The 20,801-nt window shown below is 42.9% G+C and overlaps 1 protein-coding gene across 4 annotated transcripts in view; it reads left to right on the plus strand.

The window, feature by feature from the left end:
• Window positions 1–1,676: 1,676 nt before the first annotated feature.
• TAMM41 (TAM41 mitochondrial translocator assembly and maintenance homolog) overlaps window positions 1,677–20,801 on the plus strand; it is a 50,041-nt gene continuing 30,916 nt past the window's right edge. The window contains exons 1-4 of one of the 4 annotated variants that reach the window (XM_053600412.1): window positions 1,677–2,133; window positions 4,728–4,910; window positions 7,738–7,830; window positions 16,572–16,722. In XM_053600412.1, the coding sequence (XP_053456387.1) occupies window positions 1,999–2,133; window positions 4,728–4,910; window positions 7,738–7,830; window positions 16,572–16,722 (562 nt within the window). In that variant the 5' untranslated portion in view covers window positions 1,677–1,998. Of the gene's footprint in view, window positions 2,134–4,727; window positions 4,911–7,737; window positions 7,831–12,156; window positions 12,288–16,571; window positions 16,723–20,801 lie in introns of those variants that run through there. The other 3 variants (XM_053600410.1, XM_053600411.1, XM_053600413.1) reach the window with 3 other exon arrangements.

Raw genomic sequence — 20,801 nt, forward strand, 5'->3', positions numbered from 1 at the left:
CCCACCTACTTTGTAGTTTTTGCCTTTATAAGCTTGTAAAAACTGCTGTGCGGGGCTTGACTCCTCGGCTTCTAAAAGAGTTGTGGGTCAAGCCCCGGCATGCAGGAATAAAAATCCTCTTGCGTTTTTGCATCAAGCGATGTCTCTTGTGGTTGATTGGGGTGGTCAGAGCTCCGGGCAGAGTGGGGGGTTCTGCCCCAAGTCTTTCACAACACACACGCATGATTTTATAATCATTTCTGAAAGTGTGAGCTGGAGAGAGAATGACAAAAAAGGCTTTTTTTTTTTTTTTTTTGGAAAATCACTCAATCTTTATTTTACAAAGACAGAACATGAGCCACAGAAATCAACAGACAGTAAGAATCTTCCTCCCCTTACTCAAAGAATAGAAACACACTTCTAGACCTGTGGGAGGCATAGTTCACATTTTTATCTCCTGAATATGTCCTGTTCAAACCAGTATAACAAAATGAAGATGCCATGAGGCAAATCACCATTCCAATTCTAATATTCATTACAGGAAGATTCATCAACAGAACTACTCATATCTGGAAATCAAAGCATGGGAGTTAATGGGGAGTAAAGTCCTCTCTCTAGAAACACTTCTTAAAACTTTTAAAAATCTTCTGAATGAATATTAAAATTGCTCATATTTTAGGTGATTTAAGAATACTACAAAAGAACTCCATTAAAAAGTACCCAGAAATCAAAATTACATTTCAAACACTGAACTCCATACACATACAATTAAACCAGAGCTTAATTATATTAATCATTGTGCCCAGAAGTAGATCTCATGGGGCCTTCTTAAAAATAAGAAGAATGGTTCATTTCTTCGGGGGGGGGGGGGGTTACCACAGTCATCCTTGTCTGGCATCACCAATGACTTTCCAAACATAAACAACAACATCTTCTGGGAATACAGAGTCTCCAAGAATTTTGTTGAGTTCTGTGCTGAGTTCTTCTGAAGTACTTTTGTCCTTTCCAGCTTCAAACATTTCGGTAGCTAAGTCAGCATCTCGAATTCCCATGTACAATTCAAGAACGTCGTCGATCTTTTCAATTGCCTTTGCTTTGGCTCCAGAAGGCATTTCTTCTACTTTTGCAGGTCCTTTTGACCTCAGGCGAAGAGTTTCTCCTTTAGTAACTTTTTCTCCTTCTGGCAACTTTTCTGCTAGTGACTTTCCAGCTTTTGACCTTGGCTGTATTTGCTTTATTTCTGCAACGAATTGCCGTGAGTGCAAGCCATTCTAGCCCACCTAACTCCCTCTGGGCTGCTTCTTACGCCACCTAGTAGAATTAAGAAACTCTCTACCCAGATTTAACCACTTTATTTAACTTTTCTTTAATTCAAAACTTATATAACTATTATATAGTTGGCAAATGGAGCAAGGTCCCCTACGTTCAGGGCTTCTCATATCTTAGAACCAAGCCTAATTTATGTTTGGATAATTCCAAAATTCTCATAACAAAAGGCTCTCCTATTTTCTATCTCCCTAAACCAAACCTATTCAACCTGGCAAATAAACCTCTGCTGTGCAGACCAGCTCCGACAAAAAAGGCTTTTTAACGCTGAAGAGCAATGTAGTTGGCTGAGGCTCTGCTGGGCCCTTTAGCCCAAGACGCAGCTCCAGTCCTTCAGCCTGCAGCAGACTCCTCCGGCCACCAGGGGTCTCTGCGACGCCTTCGCGGTCCCCACACGCAGGCGAGCGCCTTCTCTTGCGTCTTTGAACAGCGTGTGCGTGCAGGAGGCGTGGCTAGGGGCGGACGCCCGGCTGGTACCACCGCAATTCAACCGAGCGTCGCCCGATTACGTTTTGTGGCCTGGCCTCGGACTCGTCCGCTGCCCCAGTCCTTGGAGTCCTACCCTTCGCTCAGCCTTCTCCCCTCGGGAGGTCCCCTGCTTCCATTTCCCCACCCTGGGCTACCTGTCCCGTTATTTCTTCCCCGCCAGGTTGTCTTTTCCCCTGCTCCGCCAAGGGTCTCAGCCTTGGGCCTATGGCGCTGCAGGCGCTGCAGAGCTCGGGGGTGACTTTCCGCAAGATCCTGTCTCACTTCCCCGAGGAGTTGAGCCTGGCTTTCGCCTATGGCTCCGGGGTGTATCGCCAGGCGGGGCCAAATTCAGACCAGAAGGTGAGCCTGGCCCTGTAGATCGGCCCCTCCTTGTGCTGCGCCGGGGTCAGCCCTACGCTGGAGTGTTGCCAGTTTTCACGAGTTCCCTTTGGCCTTTTATTTCTTCAGACCCCTAGAACAGCGTGTCCCTTCTTGCACTCCACGTGTCAAACTAGCAGAGCACAAGCGGCGCCCGACAGTTTCTGCATACCGAGATGTTCCTAGCATAACGAGAGCGTGAGCTGAATTTTGAAGGATAAATGGGAGTCCAGTATAGAGCGGGAGATGCTGTCAGGCAAAGGGAAAAGCTGGTGCAGATGCAAGATGGCAGAAAGGAAAAGAAATAGTTGTCAGGTTCTAGTTCATTGTTTTGTCGTGACTAAACATTGCAGTTTTCTGGGGAACTTTAAAAAAAAAACAAGGCTTGGCCTTCAGGGAATTTTAGAACTGCCCCAGGTGATTCTAATGTGCAGCCAAGTTTGAGTGTCACGTTTACAGCTGTAGGAGAAAATACAGAATGATCATCTGACTTCAGGAAGCTGACAGACTAGTGTAGGGCCCAGAGCAGGTTTGGTAAATGTAACAGCAAAAGTTAGTGGGTGACCACTTTATGTACCCATGCTTAGTTCATTTAGCCAGGGTCTGTTTGGGACTAGGCTTGCTTTCTTTCTTTTTCTTTTTTTTTTTTTCTTTTTTGAGACAGAGTCTCACTCTGGTGCCTAAAGTAGAATTCCATGGTGTCAGCCTAACTCAGAAGCAACCTTAAACTCTTGGTTTCAAGCAGTCCTCCTGCCTCAGCCTTCCAAATAGCTGGGATTACAGGCTGCCACAACATCCGGCTGATTTTTCTATTTTTAGTAGAGACAGGTTCTCCAACTCCTGATCTCAAGGAATCCCCTCACCTCAGTCTCCCAGAGTGCTAGGATTTTCAGGTGTGAGCTACCACACCTGGCCTAGGACTAGGCATTGTTATGAGAGTTGGCTGAGCACAACAGCTGGAAGGATACAGTTTTCCTTGGGATTGCAGAATTCAGGGTGCAGATTGCAATAGGGCCTTCTCCTCTGGAGACTTGACTGTAATCTGTCTTCTGGTTAAAATTTACCTGTTCACTTCCCAGTGAGGCTGATCTATACTGTTGCTTCAATTTCCTGTTTCCCACCTACACTACTATTAATTTTTTCTTTAAATTGGCAGCATATGAGAAATTATAGGTTATCATAAGATAGTCATTTTTCTAATGTACATTAACTTAATCACAAGTTTTGTTTTTGTTTTTTTGCAATTTTTGGCCGGGGCTGGGTTTGAACCTGCCACCTCCCACATATGGGGCCAGCACCCTACTCCTTTGAGCCACAGGCGCTGCCCATAATCACAGGTTTTTTAAAAAACATGTATATCTGTCTCCCTCCCCCTAAATCTTAAGTATCACCAGTACTTTGTGAGTCATGCCGTGGGAAACACAGAGCAAGCTTTGGCCTCCTGAGAGTTACTTCTTTATTTTTCCGTAAAGGTTTTCCTTAGAACAGATCTGAATTCCCTCCCAGAAAAAGTCCTTCCTTCTCTTTCCCTCAGTCTCATTCCCTGCGTTCAAGTTAACACTCTATAGATCTTTCACATCTAAATCTCTCTCAGCGTAGTTCCTACCCCCTTAGTTAATATGTTTTCATTTCTCACCTGAAATCTTGCAGTGGCTTTGTATCTGATTTTCCTCACCCTTAGTTTCTCCTCCCTGCAGTCAGCTCTCATCTCCTACCACATAAATATATTCTGTTCTAGTCATGTCAATCTGCAGCTCCCAGCACGTGCTGGGCTTTCATATCCACAGGAGCAGTTTCCTGGAACGTGACTAGTTAGCCTTCTCTGTGCAGCCCCCTCTCCGACCACCAAGCCTGTTAAACTGTCACTTTCTTCAAGGCTCACATTTCTCTTTCCTGTTCTCCTGACCAGCCTCCATTCTGAGTGACGTTTGTACATTTTACATTCCTCTATCAAGTGAATTTAGTAATAACTTGTCTGTTCTTCCCAGTGGACTCTGAGCTTTTTACAGTAAGTCCTATCAGAGCTCATGGTAGGCATTCAGTAAGTGGTTGGTGCATGGGTGAGAGTTAAAGTAACTTATTGCTCTTTACACAATACTTTATGGCATTTATCCATATGGTGTTAATAGGATCTGGAAGGGGCATGGAGTAAAATTAGCCACATTTCTTTAAAAGGCAATATAGTGTAGTGGTTTAGCACATAGAATTTGAAGCCAGACTTAGGTCTGCCACTCCTTAGCTCTGGGTCCTTGTGCAAAGAGCTTACCCTGAACCTTGGTTTTCTTTCCTGTAAAATTGGAATAGTATCTGTAGCTACCTTGCAGGGTTATTTTAAAGATAAAATGAGTTACTCTATATAACATATGCAGTGTTTGGAAGAGTGCTGATACACGTTAAATAAGTATTTACTATTATTGAGGAAAACAAAGCTCACTTTGGTTTCAGGGACGCGTATAAGTTTCTGAGGACAACATTAGGTCTTCTATTAATAGCTAAGTATTTTAGAGCCTTTTGCTCTATATAGTTGCCTTTCTAGGAATTAATACTGAAACCATTCTCTTTTCTTCACCTTATAGAATGCCATGATGGACTTTGTGTTCACAGTTGATGACCCTGTTGGATGGCATTCAAAGAACCTTAAGAAAAACAGGAGCCACTACTCTTTACTAAAATTTTTGGGGCCCAGGATTATCACATCCATCCAGAATAATTATGGTGCTGGAGTTTACTACAATTCACTGGTCAGGTGTGATGGTAGGGTAAGTGACTTCAGGCCTTTGTCTTAACTTAGGTGGTTATTAACCTTTGTTATTAGAATACCAATACCATATACTAAACATGTATATTCTCACAGTCAGGAAATTTTCACATGTCTGTTAGATGTCTTGAACCCAGAGACAGAGCAAGAGTCTCCCTTTCTCCTTGACTGTGATTTCAGTGTGAGAAGATGATTGGGTGTGACTGATTTTATTTTTTGCCTTTGATCAGTTGGTTCTCAAGTTTTAACATGCATTAAAATCTTATGGAGTTCATGCCTGTTGTACACACAGATTGCTTCGTAAGCCCCATCCCCAGAGTTCCAATTCAGTAGGTCTGGGCTAGGGCTTGGGAATTTGCATTTCTAAGAAGCTTTCAAATGTTGAAGCTGGGATTGGCACCCATAGCTCAGTGGTTAAGAGTGCCAGCCACATGCACTGGGGCTGTGGGTTCAAACCCAGCCCAGGCCTGCTGAACAACGACAACTGCAACAAAAATAGCCGGGCGTTGCAGTGGTGGGCAACTGTAGTCCCAGCTACTTGGGAGGCTGAGGCAAGAGAATCACTTAAGCCCAAGAGTTAGAGGTTGCTATGAGCTGTGATGCCACAGGACTCTACCCAGGGTGACAGCTTGAGACTCTGTCTCAAAAAAAAAAAAAAATGTTGAAGCTGCTACTCCAGGAGCCTCACACTTTGTGAACCATTGGTTTGGTCAGTGGAAGGAGTAGGCCGACCAATTTAAGGTTGGGGTGGAGATTAATCTTATCTAGAAGGAGGAACAGATACCCCCAGGGAGAAGGAGATAAAGAAGATGTTGTAGTGTTTGGGAGCTTGTGGGTCAAGTGATAGACAGGAACCTCTTGGTGCCAGCAGATGGAATTTGACAGTGGGTGTTGGAGAACAGGTAAGTTGCATGGATTCCCACAGATGGGTTGTCTGACAGCAAAAATCCAGCTCAACTGTCGTTCAGAGAAAGCACTCCAGTCTCTTAAGAGGGTTACCAAGAGCTAGGCAGGACCCCAGCCTAGGAGGACCGATGAGAAGTCTAAATCAAATGCATCCTAGAGATTAGCTGGGCTAGGGGTGATGTATGGATTTATGGATTTCACCTACTGTGGCAACTCTGCTGTTGATAACGTAGAGTTATTGGATTTTTTTTTTTTTTTTTTTGGAGACAAGGTCTCACTGGGTTGCCCTCATAAAGTGCTGTAGCATCATAACTCACAGGAACCTTAAACTCTTGGGCTTAAGTGATTCTCTTGCCTCAGCCTCCCAAGTAGCTGGGACTACAGGCGCTGGGTTTGAACTGGTCTGGGTTCGAACCCACCTGCCTCAGTGTATGTGGCCAGTGCCCTAGCCGCTGAGCTACAGGCGCGGAGCTTAGAGCTATTAGACTTTGATCAGCGTGGGAATTACCAGAGGATCTTGTTGAAATGCAGTGTCTGATTCAGTTTGTCTGGGGTGGAAACTGAGATTCTGCCTTTTTTTTTGCTCTTCATCGGTCAGCTTGATTCTGTATGTTTTACAAGCTCACAGGTGATGCTCATGTTACTAGTGAAAGGTTCATACTTTAAAGGGTAGGGGTTGGAATACTGACTTGAGAAGAATTTGAAGACCTCTTTGAACTTGGCTAAAGAATAAATACTGTGATTGACGGGTGACAATCTGCATATCCTGTGGGCTGGAGATTTGCTTTTCCGGTTGAGGTCCAGTCCAGCTTGACCTACATTTTGCAGATGAGGAAACCAAGGTTCAGAGAGGAAATGACTTCCATAAGATGTTACAGCTGGTTAGTGACAGAACCCCTGACATCAGGCCATTGGTATTTCCGTTACCTCCCAGCTATTACTTCTTTGCAGCTAGAAGGGCTTTCTGCAGGTCTGCCCTCAGAGTGGAGGGAGGAAGGTAGTTATTTTGCACAGCCTTCCACTTCAGTCATGCAGAACACGTAACTTTGTTCTTTCTTCATAAATAGTATTATGTTCAACCTATCTCTAATTAGTTTTGCAACAGCATTACAAGCTCCAGTAACCAGATGTTTGGGCATCCAGCAATTATATGCTAAAGAACTATACTTTTTAATTGAAAAATTTTAGTTACTTTATTTGCAGCCTGAGAATGCTGTTTGTCAGATACTGAAGTTCAGCAAATTGGACTTTGTGATTTGGGAAATCCACATTTAGGGTTTGTACAAATTATGTTTGAACTTGACCATAATTTCTTCCATTTAGCACTGATAAAGAAGTTTTATTTGTGTATGTTGCTTTGTAATTATAAAAGTGTTTGAAATAGTCAATAGCAAAAGAGAAATTCACTTTGTAAAAGGACATCAGTGAAAACTTTTAATTAAAGAAAATTTATTGTACTTTGTAATGAAAAGAACATTGGAAGACCGGAATGAAATTCTGGGACCTCGCTCTGACTCTTGTTACTGTGGGTGCCGCCTTGGACGTGTCATTTACCCTTCTAGGCCTCAGGTATTTTATTTCTTAAATGAGAAGCATGAGCTACATTATTTCTTCTCAAGTGTCTGTGGCGAAGGACCAGTTTTGTATATCCCGTTCATGAAAGACCAATACTAGACAGCACCTGAGGGCTAACCCACCTTTAACATCACATGGACCAAGGTCAAAACAGTGGTCACCTCACATACCTTAGAGGCCAGATCAGTCTGGGAGACAAAACCTCTGAAAGATTTTGGTTGAGATGTGTGTTTACACAAGGTAGGCATTTTGAGCCCCTTTGGAAATCAAGGACTTGATCTATTTTATTTTGTACTTTCGTAAGCAACATCGTGTTTCACTCTTTTCTATGTCCATTTCTTTTATAGCTTATCAAATATGGGGTTATTAGCACTAGTATCCTGATTGAAGATCTCCTCAACTGGAATAACTTGTATGTTGCTGGACGACTCCAAAAACCGGTGAGTGTTTCAAAGCTCGCGTAATTAGGGATGCCTTTTCTCTCTGAACCAGACTTGACTTTGGTCATTAGATTGCAATGAGATGGAACTTCAAGAAATAGAAATGAGCTTCAGACTGCTTTCACTCCTGTGCAGTTTATTGCCAAACAATATCCAGATATTACCCTGCAATTTTGTGACATAAGAAGAAATTATATTTGGTCTTTGTCTCTGGTTCCTTACTCAGAGCTCTTAAATATCTAAATGATTGGTCTTGTCATTCATAGCAAGTCTCCTTCTACCATACCTACATTTATGCTAATAAGGTGACTCTTGATGGGCCCCTAAACAGATTCAGGATGGGGGCTGGTTGCTTGGGAACCAACCACTTGATGAGAGGTTGGAACTTTCAGGTTCCCTTCTCTGCCACTGTCTGGGAGAGGAGAGGGGAGATTGAGCTAATTACCAATGGCCAGTCATTTAATCAGTCAGGCCTAGGCAGTGGAGCCTCCATAAAACCCCCTCAACAAAAGGATTCTGAGAGCTGCTAGGTTGCTGGACGACTAAATGCTAGGTTGCTGAATCGAGGTCCTAGAAGCCCACAGAGCTTAAGGAGCTCCACGCGGTCCCTTCCCCCTCAGGTCTTGCTCCATGTGTCTCTCTCATTGGCCGGTTCCTGAGTTGTATCCTTGATGACACACCACTAAATATAAAGTAAAATGTCTTCCTGAGTCCGTGAGCCATTCTAGCAAATTATCAAACCAGAGCAGAGGGTCATGGGAGCCCCCTTATTTATAGCTGCTTGGTCAGAAGTGCAGGAGACCTGGACTTGTGATTGGTGTCTGAAGTGAGGACATCTGTGGAACTGAGCCCTTAACCTTAGGGAGCCAACTCTAACTCTAGTAGTGTCAGTTGAATTTAACTGTAGCACACCACGTTGGTGTCTGGAGAGCTGAAGAATCGGTATGGTGGTTGTGAGGAAAGCTCCACATGCTAAGTGTCGGAAGTGCTTGGTGTTAAGATAGATCGTTGCATATTCACCCTGTTGCTGTTCTCTGAAGATTCAGTGCGTCTCTGGATGAGGCTTAGAGTTGATCCCCTGGGATGGGGAGGGTGGCGGAGGAGGTGCTCAGGACCTCAGTGGAGTGCCTCTCAGCACCACCCAGATCACGTTTTCTTCTAGGCCATAAGTGCCAAGGGGAGAACCTTTTGCCTACTGATGTATCCTGCAGGTGCCTAGGACGGTGCACTGGTAAGTGTTCTGGAACTTTTGAGTAAGTGAATGGACCAGGCAGTTATTCCAAGGTGGAATGGTATTCTGATCCCTCTCATCTCCCTAGGGCCAGTGGCCACACCCTGTCATTACTTTCTTACCTTTGGGGCTACCACTAAAGAAGTCAGTAGGGGGGTGGCACCTGTGGCTCAGTCAGTAAGGTGCCGGCCCCATATACCGAGGGTGGCGGGTTCAAACCCGGCCCCGGCCAAACTGCAACAAAAAAATAGCCGGGCGTTGTGGTGGGCGTCTGTAGTCCCAGCTACTTGGGAGGCTGAGGCAAGAGAATCGCTTAAGCCCAGGATTTGGAGGTTGCTGTGAGCTGTGTGAGGCCACGGCACTCTACCGAGGGCCATAAAGTGAAACTGTCTCTACAAAAAAAAAAAAAAAGAAGAAGTCAGTAGGGAGTAGGCCCCTCCCTGAAGAAAGCAAACAGAAAATAGGTTTAAAAAAAGAGGGGGACTGACTTAAACAAATGTTTGCAGGTATCACCCTTTGTCCAGATAGATTATTTTCTGAGAGAGGGTCTTCACATAGTTTAAGAACTGTGTTTGCGGGCAGCACCTGTGGCTCAAGGAGTAGGGTGCCGGTCCCATATGCCAGAGGTGGCGGGTTCAAACCCAGCCCCGGCCAAAAAAAAAAACAAAAAAAACAAAAAAAAAGAACTGTGTTTGCCTCCCTTCCTAATCTCACATACATCCCACAAGGACAAAACGTCAAGCTCCAGGAGAGGGTCCTTTGATTGTTCTCAGGCATCTCCCTTAATGCTGCTGCTTCTCCTTTTATAATCAGCTATGGGAAAAATTAGAGATTTATATAATCTCAGTTCACTTGACTCTAGTCATAAAAATCTCTTTACTGATGCACTTTAATACAGTTTAATAGTGTTGCTCATTAAAGTATCCAGAAACACTTGACCTGGGCAGTGGCATATGCATATGTAAAAATTTGTCAAACTCAGGCGGCGCCTGTGCTCAGTGGGCAGGGTGCTGGCCCCATATACCGAGGGTGGCAGGTTCAAACTCAGCCCCAGCCAAAGTGCAACAACAACCAAAAAAATAGCCAGGCATTGTGGCGGGCACCTGTAGTCCCATCTACTGGAGAGGCTGAGGCAGGAGAATCGCCTAAGCCCGGGAGTTGGAGCTCGCTGTGAGCTGTGTGAGGCCACGGCACTCTCCCGAGGGCCATAGAGTGAGACTCTGTCTCACAAAAAAATTGTCAAACTCGTAAGGTGTTTGTACTTCACTATATGTGTTAGGCTTACTGAAATAATTTCATATCTAGTTAGATGATATGATAGATCAAATAGATGAATTTCTCATTTCTACAACTGGTTTAACTGGTAACCAGGTAACGAATCAGAAAATGCTGATAGCAATGATTATCCCTCAGGTTTATTAAGCTTCTAGCACAAGAAAATTAGACTATCTTAAAATTCACTTGGAAGTGTTGAACGTATAAATGGGGAATAAATTGAAAATGATAAATGGGCAAATTAACTCACCCTCCTGCTCTGTGGAAATCACCCTTAGCCAGACTTCTCAAAGCTTATGAATCACAAGGTATTTTTACCTCTAGGTGGCAGCAAAGATTAGTCAAACTTGGTAAACAAGCCAATGAAAAGAAAGTGTGGGAGCATTTTGTCTAAGAAAAATGGGTAAATGTCTTAAAGAATTTTAAGAATATAAGTATGAATTATTTGTCTTTATGTATTTTTTAAAAGAAGTTACATTAAATCATACTGTCTAAAGCTTCAAAATTATCTTGCATCTTAGAAATTGAAATAAAATTTCTCAATCACTAGCAATTTAAGTCTTTAAAAGGAAAATAAAGAAGTGTCTTGCTTAAAAAGATGGACATTTTTGGAAAAAGTTGAGTGTAAATTAAATTTCTGTCATACTTTACCATTAACTTACATTGTAATTGACGATACACCCTTTTTTATTTCTAGTACAGCCTTAACTTTGAGTCATTTGCTAATATTTTTCCAAGTAGAGAACCATGGAATTTAGTATATTTAATGGAACATAGTGGCTGGTCTTTTTTAAGTAAAAAAAAAAAACCTCTGAAGTAATATTAATAGTCATTTTCCTGATGAATTTGATATAATTTTGGATTTTTGTATTTGACATTGTTTTTAGAGTATAGTGATAGTTTTGCTTGAATTTTTAAAGCATCCACATTAACATGCAATGGTATTTTTGCCACCTTGTTAAGAGGATTTTATTTTAATTATTGCAATATATTTTCTTTGCTAGTAACATAGCCTTTTTTATAAAAGCTTTAATGAGATACAACTTGCATACCATACAATTCAATCAATTAAGGCAAATAATTGAATGGTTTTTAGTATATTCACGGAGTTGTACACCTATCACCATTTTGTAGCTTTATTGATTGATTTTTGTGGATAAAAAAATTCCTCTGCTGTAAGAGATCTCTGAACTGGGAGTGATTTTGGCTCAACCCTCCTATGAGCAAATGTTTGGGCCTCTAAGCCTTTGAAATGCAAAGATTGAGCTATTCATGTAGTTATTCAAAAGACAAACAAGTTTATTCTCTGTGTATGCCAATGGAATAAAAAAATAAGACACCACATTGCTTGTCCTCAAAGAGCCCACAGTCCAGAAAATACATAATGAATGAGGTTTCATGTGGCTCTGGCGTTTGTCAGTTCTTCATCCGCAAGCAGTGACTGTTTAGAGGAGTTAAACCTCCTGGTCATTTGGAATGGAGATGTTCTGATTGAAGGTTTGAACACTAGGTAGTGCTGTGTTCTTTGTGACTCAAACTTCACTCTTTGCAATTCAAGTAGTCTCTCAGTTGTGACTGTGTTATAGAGGAGACCACATGTGACTTTCTCTTTTTTTCTGTCTTGAAAGGTACTCACAAATCTCTCCTTTGAAAGTCCCTTCAACCATTGCCTCTTTCTCTGTCCAGTAAAGATTTTCCTCCCTGGCAGTAGTGCTAATGTTATCTATGCAGTTCAGATCAGGGCATTCCCAACCAGATACAAACAGCTATTCACAAATCTGAGGACTTTCTTTTTTTCCCAGGCCTCTCTGGCAGTGTCCCAAGAGTTCACTGGCTTTTCATTCTGAACAACAAATAACAGTGCTGCTGAGACAAGCGCCTAGTTCACCTTTCGTTGAAGAACCAGATCAGCACAGTAGGAGAGTCTTCTGAATTGACATTTTTCCTTTGAGTAAGGATGCTTTTATTTTCACTTTCTTAGCAAACAGACTTTCTTGCAATCCAAGTAGAACAACTTTCTTGGAGAACAAGTGGTATTTTGTTAACTAGGAAAATTTCCCTAGACTTCTTCTTTTTTTTTTTTTTTTAACGTGTTTGAGTTGTTAGCATCTCAGAAGAGCTTCTAATTCATTGGGTGTGGGCAGAGAATTGTTGAGAAAGGCCTGGTGAGTGAGGATGAAGAACGCCAATGTGGAAGGGGAGAGGAGGCGTCACAGGATTGTGGAAAGAGTAATGGACAAATTAGAGAACTGGATTCTGTCTGATGGGCCACTGCTTCTAGGCCTCAGTCTTCCCATCAGTAAAATGAGAGGTTGAGGGCGGCGCCTGTGGCTCAGTCGGTAAGGCGCCAGCCCCATATACCGAGGGTGGCGGGTTCAAACCCGGCCCTGGCCAAACTGCAACCAAAAAATAGCCGGGCATTGTGGCGGGCGCCTGTAGTCCCAGCTACTCAGGAAGCTGAGGCAAGGGAGTTGGAGGTTGCTGTGAGCTGTGTGAGGCCACGGCACTCTACCAAGGGCCATAAAGTGAGACTCTGTCTCTACAAAAAAAAAAAAAAAAAAGATGAGAGGTTGCCCTCCTAGATCCGTGATTCAGTGTAGAACACAGGCATCCGTCAGTATCTGTGGGGGATTGGTTTCAGTACCCCCCTTGGATACCAAAATCCAAGGGTACTCAAGTCTCTGATACAAATAAAATGATGTAGCATTTGCATACAACCTACATCCTCCCTCCCCTAATAGTCTAAGTAATCTCTAGAAGACTTGTAATACCGATATAACATCTACACATCACTGCAGGTGGATTCAGCGTAGTACTTGGCATGCAGCAAATTCAAGTTTTGCTTTAGGGAATTTTGTGAAAAAATTTTTTTTCTGAATATTGTCCATTTGTGGTTGGTTGAATCCATAGGTGGAGAACCCATGGATATAGAGCAGGGGTTCTCAAACTTCCTACCGCTGCGACCGTTTATACAGTTCCTCATGTTGTGGTGACCCCCAATCATAAAATTATTTTCATTGCTACTTCATGAAATAATTTTATGGTTTTATAGAGGGTTGACTGTATACAGTTTGGGGAAGTTATTCAATGAATAGACCTAGGAATTATTATAGGATCTTAAAATTTGTTTTAATTATCTTTTAAAATAAGAACTTATCCAGAATATATTCTTAACAATATATGAGAATAATTCAAAATATTTAAAGCTGGATTTGCTGAGTGTTGTGGTGGTACACTGATTTTTGCCATCACCTTGCTTTGCAAACTTAGGCAAGTCATGTTTCTGGGTTGGTCTTTCCTTTGATTGAGATGGTACTAACCTCACCCAAGAGCTGAAATGCTTAAGGTCTATTAAGTCCTCATAACTGTAAGGAAGCAGGAGATGGCCTTGAATCAAGTGGCTTACCTGCTGTATGTGAGGTTTGCATGTTACAAATACTCCCTCAGACAAAAAGTAGGGAGGAAAGGTAAAAGAATTTACGTTCTTAGGCCTGATTTGTAAAATAGTTATATATTTTATAATACTGCTCTTTACAATTAGTGAAAAAAGAAAAACGATAAGCTGTACCTAGGGGTATACATCATTCTCCTCTTTCCTTGCTCTAATAAAATTTTCGGAGTTTCTCAAACTGTCTTTCATGTGCCGTCTTGATTTTGTCAGAAATTGTATTTGACAAAAGCTAACACATGCCTTGTTTTCTAGAATAGTAGGTAAATGTGTTTACAGTACCGAATGGTTTAGCCATGGTGAATACATTTCAGATATAGGAGTTTTTCATAGGCCTTCTGCACCTGACCCTTTGAATAGAAAATCTGAGCAGCATGATGTTTATAAAAGATTAATGTGGGAGTGTAAGTTGGTGTAACCTCTCCGAAGAGCAATTTGGCAATTCTGAGTACATTACAGCAGTAATTTCCAAAATGTGGTCCATGGATATTACTTGGGAACTTATTAGAAATGTACATTTTCAAGCTTCACCAAACCGACTGAAGTAGAAACTCATGGTTGGGCCCAATAATATGTTTGTTTGTTTTTGTTTTTGTTTTTTTTGTAGAGACAGAGTCTCACTTTATGGCCTCGGTAGAGTGCCGTGGCATTACACAGCTCACAGCAACCTCCAACTCCTGGGCTTAACCGATTCTGTTGCCTCAGCCTCCTGAGTAGCTGGGACTACAGGAGCCTGCCACAATGCCCAGCTATTTTTTTGGTTGCAGTTTGGCCGGGGCTGGGTTTGAACCCACTACCCTCGGTATATGGGGCTGGCACCCTACCAACTGAGCCACAGGCCTAGATTGTTTTTTTTTTTTGTGGTTTTTGGCCGGGGCTGGGTTTGAACCCGTCACCTCCGGCATATGGGACCGGCGCCCTACTCCTTGAGCCACAGGCACCACCCTGTTTTTGTTTTTTTATGCATATTCTGTTGCCCCAGGCTGGAGTATCTTGGCATCAGCGTAGCTAACAGTAACTTGGGGTGAAGTGATTCTCCTGACTCAGCCTCCTGAGTAACTAGGACTACAGGCACCCACCACAAGGCCCAGCTAATTTTTTTATTTTTAGTAGAGATGGTCTTGCTCTTGCTCAGACTGGTCTTAAACTCCGCTGCCTCCACCTCCCAGAGTGTTAGGATTACAGGCATGAGCCCCCAAACTCAGCTTAATGTATGTTTTTTTTTTGTTTTTTTTTTTTGTAGAGACAGAGTCTTACCTTATCGCCCTCGGTAGAGTGCCGTGGCGTCACACGGCTCACAGCAACCTCTAACTCTTGGGCTTAAGCGATTCTCTTGCCTCAGCCTCCCGAGCAGCTGGGACTACAGGCGCCCGCCACAACGCCCGGCTATTTTTTGGTTGCAGTTCAGCCTGAGCTGGGTTTGAACCCGCCACCCTCGGCATATGGGGCCGGCGCCCTGCTCACTGAGCCACAAGCGCCGCCCTGGATTCTGCTTCTTAACCTCATTCCCTGATAAGGAATTATGCTCATAGTCACAGAGCTAGTAAAAGATGGAGGTAGGACTTGAACACATTCTCGTAACTGCAGTGTGATCTTTAAAACTGAGAATCTTAGACCAGACTAGAGCTTTTATATTTTAATCGATTGGGGAAAGTCACAGATAGCAGCTTTTTCTGTGTATTTAGGAGGAAAATCCTTTTTATTGGCTCAGTGCCCATAGCTCAATGGGTAGGGCGCCGGCCACATACATTGGGGCTGAGGGGTTTGAACCCAGCCCGGGTTGCTAAACACCAATGACAACTACAACAACAAAATAGCTGGACCTTGTGGCAGGCACCTGTAGTCCCAGCTACTTGGGAGGCGGAGGCAAGAGAATCGCTTAAGCCCAAGAGTTTAAGGTTGCTGTGAGCTGTGATGCCATGGAACTCTACTGAGGGCAACATAGTGAGACAATGTCTCAAAAAAAAAAAAAAATTCTTTTTATTGAACAAAACAGTTGCTAGTACACTAGGTACTTCACATTTTTTATTTAATCGTTGTGTCAGTTCTTTGATGTAAATCAAATGCCACTATTCTATAGATGAGGACTTAAGTTCCCAGAAGCTGAGTGCTTTGCCGAGACTCACACAGCTCGCAAGTACCTGGACTTGAGCCCAAATCTATCTCCAAAATCCATGCTTTTTCTGCTATAGCTAATTTTCTTTCCTTTTTTCTTAGTTAAGTTCAAAATCAGCATGTCTAGAAATCACAAAATAAAACATAAACTGCCCGGAGATATGGGTAAGAGTACAGAGAAATTCTAAATAAAGAAGTAAAATGCTTGGGTGGCGCCTGTGGCTCAAGGAGTAGGGCGCTGGCCCCATATACCGGAGGTCAAATCTGCCCTGGCCAAAAACTGCAAAAAAAAAAAAAGAAGAAGAAGTAAAATGCTTTTGTCCACTGGAAAATTAAGAACAATGAGATAATACAATTTTAAAATATTGAAAGTTCCCAAAAGACATTAATTCTTTGTGGAAACCCATGATTATGTTTCCTCCTTTAAGAGGAATATTTATTTTGTTTTCTTTGGCATTTTGGTCCTTTCTTATGTCATTATTTCCCTGATTTATGCACAGAACAGGAGATTCTGGGATTACTTATTAGAACAATTATTTTGTGTCAACTGAACTAAAATTTCAAGATCTTCAGTGGCTAAAGCTTGGGACAGTTCCATTCTACACATGAACCCATGGCTTGAGCAGTGCTCCACTTCTAGAATTTTTCTTCCGAATATTCTGCTTCTTTCAGGTGAAAATTGTAGCAATGAATGAGAATGTCTCTCTTAGATCAGCCCTCGATAAAAACCTGAGGAGTGCGGTGACTGCTGCCTTCCTCATGCTCCCAGAAAGCTTTTCTGAAGACGACCTCTTTGTAGAGATCGCTGGACTCTCCTACTCAGGTTGGTACAGCTGGTGCCCAAATATGCCGCAAGCAGATTTGTTACCTGGAGACTATGTGCATACAAGATCTGGCAATTAAGTTCATGAACTCATCCTAGAAAAAGCACTTATGCCTCGTTGCTGAATGTCATTACGGTCATCAGATGTCCAAGGGGAGTACGTCGAAGGTGGCTGTCGTGTAGAATTTTTTTCTGCAGTGGGTTTGTGAACTTAATTGTCAGTCCTCGTATCCTGCTCCTCGCTCTGTGTTGGACTTGCCACGTTCTTAGTTGTAAATCCTTGTCACTTGATGTGTAGGAGTCTACGCCAACCTTGTGACGTGCCTCCCTGCTTTCCACGGTGTCCTCTGTACATCTCGACACGTACTGCAGGGGAACTCTGTCGTGTTGTTAATTTTTATTCTAACACTATTTTAAACTTACATCTGCTCTTTCCCCAAATTCATCACTTTTAACATTTTACCACATGGTTTTCTCACTGTCTCTGTATCAGTGGCTTTTTTTTTAGTCAGAGCCTCAAGCTGTCCCCCTGGGTAGAGTGCCGCGGCATCACAGCTCACAGCAACCTCAAATGCCTGGGCTTAAGCAATTCTCTTGCCTCAGCCTCCCAAGTAGCTGGGACCACAGCCCGCCACAATGCCTGGCTATTTTTGGTTGTAGTTGTCATTGTTTGGCGGGCCTAGACTGGATTCGAACCCGCCAGCTCTGATGTATGTGGCTGGCACCTTAGCAGTTTGAGCCACGGGTGTCAAGCCATCAATGGCTTTCAAAGTTCCGCCTTTATCTGAACAACCTGGAAGGCTCAAGTTAGAACGCAGACTCCTGGATTCTCCCCACACAGCTAATTTAGAATGTCTGAGTGGGGCCCAGGAATTTGTATTTCTAAGTAGTTCCCAAGGGATGCTGATACTCCTCCAGGGATCCTGCTTTGAGAACCACTGCTTTCCAATGTGTGTAAATACGCTATTATTTTTTGGAACAGTTTGAGAGTAGGGCACACATACCATGTCCCCATTAGGCCATAAGCTGTACTTCAACTTGTTTCATAAGAATAAAGATGTTCTCTTACTTAACCACAATACAATTATCAACTTCAGGAAGTCAAACATGATTGTTTGATTTCAAACAATACAATGACTGTATCAAATTTGCGGTCTGTATTTCAAATATTAGTTGTCCAAACGTGTCTGTATTGCATCTTTTTTCCTTACGTATGTGAAAGTGTCAGGAATCAAACATTGTATTTAGTCACAGTGTCTCTTGTCACCTCTTCAGCCTTTCCTTGTCTTACTTGATATGCATGTTTCTGAAGCCCGTGAGCCAGTAATGTTTGTCCTGGTATAGACAGCATTTTATTCCTTCTATGCAGTCCATTTGGATAAAGATCGTGTAAATATCCTGCTTCTAATCAGACTTTCCCTCCTGTATTAAATAATAATCCATTGATTATTATTATTTTTTGTTGTTGTTCAGGGTGCCCCAATTTTCTTTTTTTATTTGTTTTTTTTTTTTGTAGAGACAAGAGTCTCACTGTACTGCCCTCGGGTAGAGTGCTGTGGCGTGACACGGCTCACAGCAACGTCTAACTCTTGGGCTTACACGATTCTCTTACCTCAGCCTCCCGAGCAGCTGTGTCTACAGGCGCCCGCCACAACGCCCGGCTATTTTTTTGTTGTTGTTGCAGTTTGGCCTGGGCTGGGTTTGAACCCGCCACCCTCGGCATATGGGGCCGGCGCCCTACTCACTGAGCCACAGGCGCCTCCCTTCTTTTTTTAATTGTTGGGGATTTGTTGAGGGTTCACAGAACCAGGACTGTGGATTATTCCCGTTTGAACCAGTCTTTAATGTGATGGTTGCAAAGTGGTGATTTTCCACTCCACATTAAGGAAAAGCTTTCCTTTCCTCATTCATTTATTTATTTGTTTATTTATCTAAAGGTTAACTTCCTTTCCTTTTCCCTTTCAGCTAATTGTGTTCCTCAAGGAACACAAGGCTGCTTTGAAGGACAAGGGGGGAACTGAGAAAACTGGCCCCTCAGCCCAGCTGCGGCCAGAGGAGTGCCCCGCTTAACCTGTTTAATACAGGAAGGTTCCGCGTAAGATCCTACTTGCAAAAAGAGTAGTCTGCTACTTTAAGAAAAGTTTGCAAACCACTGTCTTAAATAAATATCCTCTTTCCCAATTTTAAGTATGAGTCAAAGAACCTTATGCTCAAAAGCATTGCAAAAGCAGTTTACTTATTCTCGGAATCTCAGTACAAATAAGATTTCATGGAAATTTAATGCTGTGAAAGACCTTAAGAGTTCTTGTTCTTCAGTCTTTCAAAATTCACCAAGCACAGCTGCAGCCATAACTACAGCATGGGAGAGAAAGGCAGTAAAGTAGCCTTCATCTTCGGTTGCTTCCAGCTTCACATGGCAGCACCCCTGGCCTCCAGCAAAAGGCAGAGGGCAAAGAGTGGCGTGGCATGGACCAGAACGGGTGGGCCTGGCAGCAGTGTGTGGGGAAAGGCAGCCCTTTATTAGCATGCTTCTCTCTTGTAATAGTCCCCTGTGAAAAAAAGATGCAACAGAAAGAAGCCTTTTATGAAGGGTTGGCTGTGGGAGAAGACTCAGGGCTGTTCTCTTCTTTACCCCTCCCACTACCACGCCTCCAATCTTCCACTTCTAGTCACTATCAGCATTTGATGGGCGGATTCTGGGAGTTCTCTGTAAGTTCTGAACGTTGACTAAGGAAGTTATCAAATGGCTTAACTGCTTTCACCTGTTGGCAGGTTTTAAGTTTGCTTTCAACCAGTTCTATGATTTTTGCTGGAACTAGACTAGAGCCGTGAGGGTAGAAAAGGACCTTCCTCTCTTTCATGGGTATGAGACTTGCCCCAGGCACTGTGTTGATGAGGCGGGTTCTCCTAACTTTCCTGGGCTTCTGAGAACTCAGTATTCTAGAATTAATTGGATTCTATCCCTTCAGCAAACTGCCCAAATCTCCTAACCCTCAGAATATTCCAAAACATAGATTGTCCACCAGTCTTTTTGTTTAATAACTTTGAAATTTTCCCTTTTTTTCAGTTGAGTGATTACATGTAGTCCCTAAATTGTGAAGTTTAATATATCTTCTCCTGGGAGAGAGTGGGAAACAGACAGAGAAAACAGTGTTTTTTCATGTTTTTGGATTAGTTCTTGCCAGTAATTACTTAGGCAGACGCAAGATCTACCAGTATTACTAGTAGTAAAAACAACCCTTCATGTTTTATGTAGTATTTAAGGACACTTTGACTGCCCTGGGGGTCAGTATTTATGGCAGCATTATTAAAAATGATGGGTGAGAAAGGAGTAGGTGGAGGATGGAGTTGCCAGACTGGGGAGGAGAAAGCTTTATAATCCTGTAGTTACTCTTGGAAGTCAGCAATTAAGTGACCAGGAAAGAAGCCAGAGGAATTCTAAAGGGTCATGTCGAACTTTCGTATCTAAGTACAAGCTATTAAAACGACCAATTTTAGGCAGTGATACTGATTTCACATTATCAAGGGAATGAGCATCTCATGTGATAAATAACTAAAGGTAGAACTTCTGCTCTAAGGAACTTCACATCGGTAAATACGCAGTGACGGTGACTCAGCAGTAGGCCTATAAAATCACACGTGTGGAAGAGGCCAGGGGGCATGAAAGAACCTGGCTCGTTCAGGGCAGAAGCAGCAGATGGGCCTGAGGTCTGTGGCCCGTGGCAGGAGAAAATAGTATTTATCATTGGATGCCCAAGAACTACTCTCAGTACTTTTGATGTGGGAACCAGTTAAATATTGACAACGGCCTTTTGATGTGGGGGCTGTTAGTCGCTCCTATTCACAGATGAGAAAACTAAGTCCAGAGTGTTTACCTGTATATCTCATGAAGTTTTCAATGAGATTTTATATATATATATATAAGCTTATTTCATTGGTAGTGCTCAGAAATTATTTATATTGGGGGCGGCGCCTGTGGCTCAGTCGGTAAGGCGCCGGCCCCATATGCCGAGGGTGGCAGGTTCAAACCCAGCCCCGGCCAAACTGCAACCAAAAAATAGCCGGGATGGGCGGCGCCT

The sequence above is a fragment of the Nycticebus coucang genome, chromosome 8, assembly GCF_027406575.1.
Source record: "Nycticebus coucang isolate mNycCou1 chromosome 8, mNycCou1.pri, whole genome shotgun sequence".
Taxonomy (NCBI): Eukaryota; Metazoa; Chordata; class Mammalia; order Primates; family Lorisidae; genus Nycticebus; species Nycticebus coucang.